Source organism: Alligator sinensis, unplaced genomic scaffold, assembly GCF_000455745.1.
Source record: "Alligator sinensis unplaced genomic scaffold, ASM45574v1 scaffold445_2, whole genome shotgun sequence".
Taxonomy (NCBI): Eukaryota; Metazoa; Chordata; order Crocodylia; family Alligatoridae; genus Alligator; species Alligator sinensis.
The window spans coordinates 1,827,765-1,838,085 of NW_005842081.1; the positions used below are offsets into that span (position 1 = coordinate 1,827,765).

General features: G+C 44.2%; 1 protein-coding gene across 4 annotated transcripts in view; it reads right to left on the minus strand.

Annotated features, from left to right (window-relative positions):
• Positions 1 to 7,555, minus strand: part of LETM1 (leucine zipper and EF-hand containing transmembrane protein 1) — a 54,895-nt gene extending 47,340 nt beyond the window's left edge. Inside the window, exons 1-2 of one of the 4 annotated variants that reach the window (XM_025204435.1) lie at positions 7,418 to 7,555; positions 4,662 to 4,719 (exon numbers count right to left, since the gene is read on the minus strand). In XM_025204435.1, the coding sequence (XP_025060220.1) occupies positions 4,662 to 4,719; positions 7,418 to 7,478 (119 nt within the window). In that variant the 5' untranslated portion in view covers positions 7,479 to 7,555. The remainder of the gene's footprint in view (positions 1 to 4,661; positions 4,720 to 7,417) is intronic. The other 3 variants (XM_025204434.1, XM_006023817.3, XM_025204436.1) reach the window with 3 other exon arrangements.
• Positions 7,556 to 10,321: the final 2,766 nt, after the last annotated feature.

Below are 10,321 nucleotides of genomic sequence, written 5' to 3' on the forward strand. Positions count from 1 at the left end.
AAATCCTGTCTGTCAGCAGTTATGGATTGCTATGTATGTGTTTAAATACTCCACTGGCATACACATTTCTCCATCTGCTTTACTAACAAAAATCAAGAGCTAGTTTTCCCTGTTCTATTATTTTATTATTATTTAACAGATGTATCCAGGAATGGACACCATGGTTCTACCAAAGAAATTTGAACAGCTTGGCTTGTTTAGTCTAGCAAAATGCTGGCTGAGATGGGATATGTTTGCTGTCTATAAATATATCATGAAGCTAAATGCCAAGCAGGGAGAACTACTTAAGCTAAATGACAATGCTGGCACAAGAACAAATGGGCAAGAATGGGCAATAAATATTTAGGCAGAAGACTAAAGAAAAGCTACTCACTAGCAGAGGAGCGAGATTCTCAAACAGCCTTCAGGTAGTGGCAAACAAGCTACCAAGTTATGAGATAGATTTTGATCACTGTATGGGAGGGATTACACAATGCAGGTCCTTGGACCTAATGCAAGAGGCGCCCTTCAGTCTCATAATCCAACCTGGCTGCTTACAGATGTTAAAAAAAAAGGAAAGAAAAAAAAGGGAAAAAAAAAAAAGCACGCTTTACCAGAAGCACCAGCGTGTTACTTCGACCCAGCTCTGCAGTATCTGCATAGATCGGGTACTTCAGCAGGGCCTTCTGGAGCTTTTTTCTAAAGCTAATCCAATCAGCTATTAGATAAAAGCACCAAAAAAGCAGCACTGAAGTGCCCAATCTATACAGACATTGGGTGAGCCAGGCCCAACTAACATGATGGCTCTTCTGGGCATGCGCGGGGCTCGACGCAGAAGCGCCAGGAGTTTGAAGTAAAGCACCAGATTTTTTTGGTGGGTTTTTTTTTTTAGCATCTGTAGCATCCCTAAATATTTTAGCACCATATAATGACAGAGAATATAAAAGAAGAGTCATAAAGTGTCAAGTCTTTTACCAACATTTGAAACTCGATGGGGGTAAAAAAGAGAAATGAACTGACAGGCACCTCCCTTTATCCCGAGAAGCAATATTCAAACACTAGAAACCTGAACAGGTCAGTTTTAATGGGCCTGAAAGTCAACCTTAAACTCCCAAGTTCAGGACTATATTATAAAAATATTTTTAAAGTGTTTTGATTGCGTGGTTTTCAACTGGTATTTCCTTAAGAATAACCTAAATTGCTGGATTTTAATAAAAAGGCATATCTGCCCGATAAACACAAATGTGCCCAACAGGAGTATAAAAAAGAGCAAAAACCAAATATGATCCTGAAAAAACCTCAAAAAATTACATGAACATTTTTAAAGCTAACCTCTCTAAGTTGTGATCAGTGCAGCTGCTGGAATTTGGAAAGGTTTTCCATAGGGGTCTCAACAGGAATGTCACTTTGTACCAGTAATATTGCAATTTTTAACCGAAGGTTGTGGAAGAACTGCAGCTTTATAACAGTATCATAAAGTATGAGAAAACACATTTCATAAACCTGGAGAACTTGCAGATTACCATCCTCTCTCAAACCCCTGCTCTTGGGGGAAAAAATAAGGGCACATAACCAGATACCAGTCATGCCCAGGGCAGACAGTTTGTGACACTAGCCAAACTGTATCTCCTTTCAGCTTTCAGTCAGGGTCAGCTGATCAGTTTGATCACGCTGGATGTTTCAGCACACTCCATCATGACACTGTGATTGCACAGGTGCAAGTAAGGACATCAGCTGGCCTTCACAATAGTTACCATACATAGTTTACTGCATATAAAGAAAACCCCCACAGCTTTATTTCTAGATCCCATGGACTGGCAGTTAAAAAAACATTTTCTTTTAAACTTAAAAAAAATCACAAATTTTACATCTTGACAACACAGAAACATTAATCCCTATACACCACCTTTTCAGAGTACAACTCTTCCCTCTAATTTCATTGGCTTTGAATCATATTTGATGATGGACTTTAAAATGTTATGGATACCATTATACCCTTAAAGCAGCAGGCTATAATCTCTCTCTACTGTAGAGCTATTTAAAGTGTGGTACTCCCCAGGACAACTGCCTCAGATTCTTTCCTGACTACTATGAACAAATTAAAATAATTTTAGAATTGTTTAATATACCATATTAAACCACAGGGAAAAAGCAGTCACTTATTATTGTTTTCTACTAAATTTTGCACTTAAAGCAGGGATTAGACCACTGTTACATATGAAAAATAAAGCATTTCTTCGCAAACATTATACCACTTATTCCAGGGACAAAATTTAATTTCTGAAAACTTAAGTGAACCATCACTAGAAGAAAATTAAAAAGTATATATAAACTGAAAGATTCTTCTTTGGAAGAAGTTGGCAATATTCTTCTACTGAGAAGATAAAAGGTATGAAGAATACTGCTTATAAGATGTCCAGCGCCAATTTAAGGCTACAAGACATAATAACATGCATAACTTAAAATGATGAGAGATTGACAAAATAGCCTTAAAGCATCATTTTTGAGTTTGCATTTTATACTATTAAAAGCAGGAACATTGAGTCCATGTACAGAGGTCAGTTTGTGCTTGTAATAAGGGACAGAAACTAAATAGTTACAAAGTGAGAAGTTCCGATATAGACTACAGAAATTGTTGAAAATAGATTTCTTGGACATGGAAGCTGGCTCCAGGCCAATCAGCTCCCCAGACAAAGATCCTAGTTGACGGACAGAGCTGGAGAATGCTGAACACTTTGCATACCTCGGCAGCCATCGCTCAAAGAAAGCCAGCATTGATGAGGAGATCCAGTATAGGATCCAATGTGCCAGCTTTGCCTTTGGAAAACTGTATCATCATGTGTTCAATGATCACAACATCAGGACTCAAACAAAGCTCCTACTATATAAGGCTGTGATAACCCCAACTCTTCTCTATGGCTGTGAAGCTTGGGTGACCTACAGGGACCACGTAAAAAGCTTGGAACACCTTCAACAGCACTACCTCTGGGAGATCCTTGGCATAAAGTGGGAGGATCATCACACAAATGCCAGTGTCCTCACAGATGCTAACACCGCCAGCATGGAAGTGTTGACTATGCAACATCAGCTGCAGTGGACAGAGCATTGTGTGCACATGCCTAATGTACATTTACCAAAATAAGTGCTATATTCCCAATCCAGCCAAGGACAAAGGACACATGGGGCCCAAGGGAAACACTTCAAGGACACCCTCAACGAGAACATTAAGTGTAGCAATAATACCACCAATTGGGAAAAACTAGTTTGGGACAGCACTACATGGCAATCCCTTCTAGGAGAAAGTACATCTTACTTTGAGGAAAACCATCTCATCCTGGAGGCAGAAAAATGACAGAAATGGAAGGAAAGGAAACAACATGGAGAAATCTGTGATCTGACCTTCCCTTTAACCACCACCTGTGGCATCTGCCAGAGAGTCTGCAGCTCTAGGATCGGCTTTCTTAGCCATCAATGGACACATCTACAACCCTTTACTTGACCTGAGGGGTCACCAACAATGACAGCGGATCATGTTTGTATTTAAGGAAAGACTTCAAAAATTCATCCATGTCTTTGACCTGTCAAGCCCACCACAATCAACTGCGCAGCTATGGTCCTTTTCTTGAAATTCTGTCCCCTCTCCGCTTCTGGGCCTGTCTCACTTCTGGTTCTCTACCTATTTCTCTAGGCAGCCCTGCCATATCCTTTAAAGCAGGGCTGTCCTACTGGCAGCATGTAGAACATTTGCAGCCCTGCCCAGTCGCTACTCCCCACATTGCTCCAGCTGCAACAGCAGCCAGTCTCCAGGTTTCCCCTCCCTCCTCTGATTGCCACTTCCTGCCTCCTTCTCCCCATAACTGTGAGGGGAGGAAGCTAAAGGTAAGTCTGGGGCTGGGAGAGGGAAGAAGGGGACAGGGACACATGGAAATCAGGACCATGCTGGGTGGGGGGACTGCTCATGTGATACAGCAGTGCGGATGGTGGGGTGGGGGTTAGGGGTGGGGGGACGAGGATAACATTTGTGAGGTGAGCAGCCCAATAGCCCATACCTCATCTGGTACCCCTCCCAGGGTACATGGCCCCAACTGGTACAGTCTCTGAGAAACATGACCCTGGGGGTTTAGAAGTTGGACAACCCTTCTTTAAAGGATCCTCTTCAGCTTTCTGTGCAAGTTCCACATGACTCTATCGTTAGCCTCCTTCCCTGGTCTCTTCTCCTACCTCCTCCAAACTATCTCTGGGTAATTTCATCTGCAAGCACAAATTTTACCACCAGCCTTAAGTGGCAATTCATAAATCTATGGCTCTCCTCCAGATTCATCTCCTGCACAAACTAACATCTCTGTGCTCTATATGACTGAATCTAATCTTCTACAACAACCAAAATCTACTTGTTCTCCAGTGATGAAGAAAAGTGGGGGTAGCACTGCCATTCTGATCATCAGTAAGGCTCATAACCTAGGAGTCATCTTTGACTCAGATGTCTGTCTCTGTCTTTCTAGTCCTCCAGAACGTGTCTAAACCTTGCCAATTCTTTCTGAATAACATCCACTGACACTATTAAAACTTTGGTTCCAGGCTCTCATCATTTAAATCTCAAATACTGCAACATCCTTTTTTAGGGTGGTTGGGCAGTTCTAGAACCCTAGAGAAATAACATCATTATTTTTCCAATTACTTACGTGTTCCTTATCAACCGCAGAGATGTACAGCTGAGACAAGACTGCTCTCCCAAGTTACCTGGAAAAAAAAATAATTAGTGTACAGACTGAAGTTCAAGAAGATGGTTGACTTTAAAGCGAGTTGTAAACAACTATGTTATTTAGAAATATATTCTGAGGCACTGTACTTCAGAAGCAAAACACAAGTTCGTTAAAAGATTCCACAATATTTTCATTTCAATTTTAAGCCTGCTTAGATCCGAAGAGCCTCTTGTGCTGCAATCTCAGACCTGTACCCATGTGCAGTGCAAGAGAACAAATCACATATCGACCACAGAACGGGGAGAAAGGAGAGTTATGCTTCTTGCTTCTGGCACATTAAAGCTGCCCAAATGTGTACGAACAGGGGAGGATCTACTGCCTTTATCTCCTGACACTGACCCTTTAAAAAAACCATTAACTAGGATTACCTCTTTAGGAACCAAGGCAGGCATCCAGGCAAACAAGAGCTGTAGATAAACATCTTGCCTCACAGAAAGCCAGTAGGGGAATAACTTGGATCCTTTATTTTAAAATTTGCACACCCTTACAAACTTCAGCACTGATTAGACTGCATACCATTCTGTTCTGAACTATTTAAAGTGCTCAAATGGAAAAAGTCTAAATGTGAAACAAGTCACCGCAGAGGCATAAGACGATCTTTACTAGAACACTCAGGATTCTAAGAAGCATTAAGACTACTTAGGTACTGGATGAAGAAGAGGAACTAAGATTATGTTGGCACTAAAGCAAAACAAAACTGCTACAAATGGGCTTTTTTCTTATGAAATAACAAGTTAACAATAGTTGTATGTTCCAGTTAAGCGCATGTGACTTACATGCCAATATAATGCACTAAAAATGTGATTATACTATGTATTAGTAAGGCAACTCTCCTGTAATATGAAATGTTCAAAAAACATTTCATTTATCATGACAGTGATGCCATAAGGATGACAATGTTCTTATTTACTGTCATAGCTTAGCAGTTTACATTTCATTTAAGATGCAGAATAGAGTACAAAGACTGGATAGCTCAGATTATCAGTACCAAGATATTCTTACTTTCATTCTTATCAACAATTCAAATTAAGCCCAAACCTAGCCCTGTACTGCAGTAAGTGAACAAAGATCAGCAGAACCATAACGTCAATAAAATCCAACCTGTGGGTGACAAGTCCAAAATGAGTGGACTTACCACAATGGACAAGGAACCATGTTGCCAGGCAAGGACTGGGCACAGCCATGCAGTTTAGTTTCATAGTTTCTAGGACTGGAAGGGACCTGAACAGCTCATCAAGTCTGACCCCCAGACAGTTGTATTCCCTCAACAGTGACTGAATCGTGCAGGTCAGGGTTCAAGGTCACTTGTGAGCAACTGCAAGATCAAGTCACTACCTGAAGTACTAGAAGCTGCAAGGGAGGAAGGGCAAGGGACAGAGCAGTCTGGACATTACCTACATAAATGCCCTCTTCCCCTTAGCCTGTACTCTGTGTCACTCTTTGATGCAGGATACCAGGGCTCCCTGGGCCAGTCACCTGACCCAGCACAGCGCCTCTGATGGCCAAGTAAGTCGACACAGCAGCCGTCACTCCCGGTGTTAAAAGGCTGCAGTTTCCAGGGCTTCCAAATAAATTTAAACCTGAACCAAAAGCTAGAGGCAATTAATTCACAAGCAGTTGTTTACTTTAAAAAAACTTGGATTTGGGGGTATGAGGGGCTGAGCTTTAAAACAAAAAAACAACCAAAAAAACTTGTAAGGACAAATCATAGGAGCATTTGCAACAAAAGGTCAAAAGGGTCAGACAATAGCGCGTCCCTCGTCCTGCTGCCATGACGGTTAAACGGTCGTGTCTCATTCAGACATGTCAAAGCCTGGCCGTCTTGACAGCGTCTCCACATCAGTCATTTTACAACGGGGTTCGCAGGACCGCGCTTGAGCTCAGGCTTTTAGCTAGGGCTAAAACCAGCCAGCAGGGCTGCGGTAAAGAGGAAAGAGACAGGACGGGGAACAGCGACCAGGCAGCAGAAGAAAGGGTGGTCTGAGGAGCAGCCACGAAAAGGGGGGAGGGGGGGGCTAACGCCTGAGGAAGGAGTCGAGACGGGAGCAGGGAGAGGACGTGGGAAGCCAAGGGGCGGCGCAGCGGCACCAGATGTACGATCGTTATCGCAACTGCACAATAAATGCCAACCCCTGTACGATCATAGTAAAAGTAATGAAAGCGTACGGTCGTTTTTTAGACCGCTAATCGATGCCGCACAGGTAGTCCCTCTCAGGGAGCCTTAACCAACTTTGGGGTTTGCCAGCAGCACTTCCTTGCGAGGGCTGGCCTCCAAAACAAGAAATGCTCCCCTGTGGAGGACCCAGCTCTCGCTCGCTCGTCCTGACAGCAAGCAACGCCAGGTCAGGAAGAACAAGACTTCTTTGCCCGAGTCTCTTTTCAGCGAGAGTTTCGCAGTGAATCCAATCGTTTCGAGCTGCCAAAAGGATCGTTTCGTATGTAAGCCCTGGCAACGCGGGGACAATGGCTCCCTCTGCTGCGCCGCCGCCGCCGCTGCCACGCGGCTGGGTTCACCTTTGGGCTGAGCAGGGGTCAAACGGGGGGGGAGGGGCCACAGGCATCAGATTCCCCCCCACCCCGGGCTCCCTCTGCAGCAGCGCACGAGGTCGCGCAGGGCCGAGGGCCGCAGCCCCGCGAGGCCCAGACGCGGCGCCCCGGAAAGGCCAGGCCCTTACCCGGCGCGAGGCCCAGGCGGGGCAGCCGCCGGCTGCAGCTCCTCAGCAACGCCGCCGCCATCTTGCCGCTCGCACCCGGCCGCGCTGACGCTAACGTCACGCTCACACGACCGCACACCGACGGCGATGACGTCGGCAGGCTCCCGACCCGGCCAGGTCTGATTTGCATAACCCCTCCATCCCCTTGCTTCCCATTGGAGGAGGGCATTGGAACCCGCCCCTCCGCGCCCAGCACTGCCTGCTGGGTGCTGGAGTCCTTTGCCGTGAGCCGGCCACGAGAGCTGCATGCCGGGAAGTTAGGCCACCCTGCAGAAGGGGAGGGTGAGGGAGCGGTGCATGCTGGGAGGTGTAGTTCCCAAAGGAGAGCGGCTGCTTTTTAACCCCTTCACGCCCAAGGGGGTAAGTTTGCAACCCCTGGTTTGGCAGGGAGGGGGATCAGGCTGGTGGCTGCTCTCAGGGGTCTAATGGACATAGGCAAGCAACGGGGTTTTTTTGAGTAAATATGATATCTTTTATTAGACCAACTGAGTAGTTGGAAAAAAGTTCTTGGCAAGTTTTTGGGTGCAGTCACCCTTCTTCAGGCATAGGGAATCTGCTGTTTTGAGACTCCAAGGAATGAGAGAAGCCAAAAGTGTGGCAGGATCACCACCCTTTCAGCTTCACGGTCAATGAGAATGTAAATTTGCAGAAGTTGTTCTTCTCACAGGTGTCAGTGGATGGATGCAAATGTTTATTCTTGCTTCCATTTTAGCATAGCACTGTTTCAATATTCTAAGACCCCCAATGAAGTTCAAGATACCTACATGAGATAAAGGCAAACCCAAATATTATGAAATAACCGAAAGTTTTAAGGCTCGCTTCTCTGCTTTCTTAAACAAAACCCCTCACCCCCCCCCCAAAAAAAAAACTAAAAATCAACTACAGAAAACCCACCCACATTTTTTTTTTAATTACATTTTCAGATACAAAAACTTCCTTCTTCATTTTTCCCTCCAGGCTCAGTGAACCTGGAGAGAGCCTCTGAACAGGGCTCCTCTGAGAACAGGCAAAAACTATTAGCTGCTTTTACTAAAAGGAGGGGCCTGAAAATACCAATGATCTGTTAAAAGGATGGGTGTCCAGCATCACGTGCACGCACATGGGTGTAGGAGCACGGGGAATGATCAAAAGCAGGCATGGGAGTGAGGCCACAGGCTCTGACTTATTTCACGCTGAGGTTCCTGGGTCAGTAGGGCTCGACTGGAAGCACCTGCCACTGGGCCACGTTGCACTGATCTGCCACATGCAGCTTTCATACTCCCAGGTTATTCCTCAGTGTTATTCCTTGGTAGCAAGGGAAGCTGTCAGTGCTGCCGCCACTGCTTCGGGTGCCCGGGGGGCTTCCAGCCTATGGGATACAATTGGCTTTGCTTGCCCTTGGGTAGACCTGAACTGGATAACCGGCCCCACCAGCACCATCACAGGTCAGGCTACAAGTGGTGACAATCCCTACCCTGTGGAGAGACGGTAGTTAGCAGGCAGGGGGATTTGCATCTTTATAGTCTGAGACCTCTGTATGGAGATCTACATCCCTGTCCTGCCAGGTCCCGATTCCAGGGCTGCCCCCACGGGTGTCCATCTCTCCCCAGCAGCTCCACCATCACTAACTCCTGCTATGCCAGTACTCCGGCCACACTTTTAGCTTCTCTCATTCCTGTTTTCCTGAGCAATACCAAAGTGAACCATCTGTTGACACAGAAGCTCTTGAGCAAACAAAGGACTTGATCTTTCTGGCACGGCATTCAATACATTTTCCTAGATTGCAACAGGTGCAGAATCTGTCATGTAGTCAATCCAGTACAATAAAGCTGTGACCAATTCATTTTTTCAAAATAATTTGTTACTAACATTGTGATACATATTGTTTTCCAGAGTTTCCAGATGTGAATGTAGCAACTGTTAAGTTTCCTTGTGGACTGCCTCATCTATCCCACAGAGCAGACAGTACCCACAACATTACACAGCACTGGCCCAAGCAGTGCAGAATTGGGCCTAGTAAAAGTAATGGGTACATAACAGGCATGTTAATTAAAAAAGCTGATGAAGACAAACACTACAAATTCAACAAAGAAATATTTGTCAAGGAAAACCATACTCCATGGTATTGCATACAATAAGGTACTGTACCTGGATGTTGTTGCTAATTTCAGGCATCTTCTAAAAATACTTAGTATTGATGATAATACTAAGAACTGTCAGCAGAACCTAGCTGATTTAGCTAACCGACATTAAAAAGTTTTGTCATTTCCCCCTAAGCAACTGCATTACCTGTCATGTCACTGCTGTGTAACAAAAGGCATTTATTTTTCATAGTCCTATTCAGGCAGACTGTTGTTTTATAAATTAACGTGGTATTGCAAATTAAATAATCAACTGTGTGTGATTTGGTAGTTTGATGCCTGCTAGAACATTATTAAACAGCAATTTGGTCCTGCCCTGCATTCAGACAATCTCGTGCTACACATTAAACTACTCAGTCAAGACAGCAGTAGATACCATGCTTCATTTTGCTTATTTGTTAATCATGCAGATAGAAACATCAAATAACAAAAATCAAATTGTAAAATGCATCTTTCAATTGGAGAATAGTTAAATATGAAAAATTATTCATCATGGTTTTGGGTGGCAATCAATACCTTACCTGTTCAAAGAATAGAAAAACAAAGCTGTTGCATACATTTTTCAACAAGATGGCTGATAGCCCCTTCTAATAAGATGGCTGCCGTAAGAAACAGGCTCAAAATGGCAATTTCAGGTGATGCTTTTCAAGGCTTAGTATTTCACAGATTAGTCATGGTGGTGACTATTTTTTCACTCTTAAATTTATCTACTGCTCTCCCAAACAAAACAGGGATTTTTTCCCTT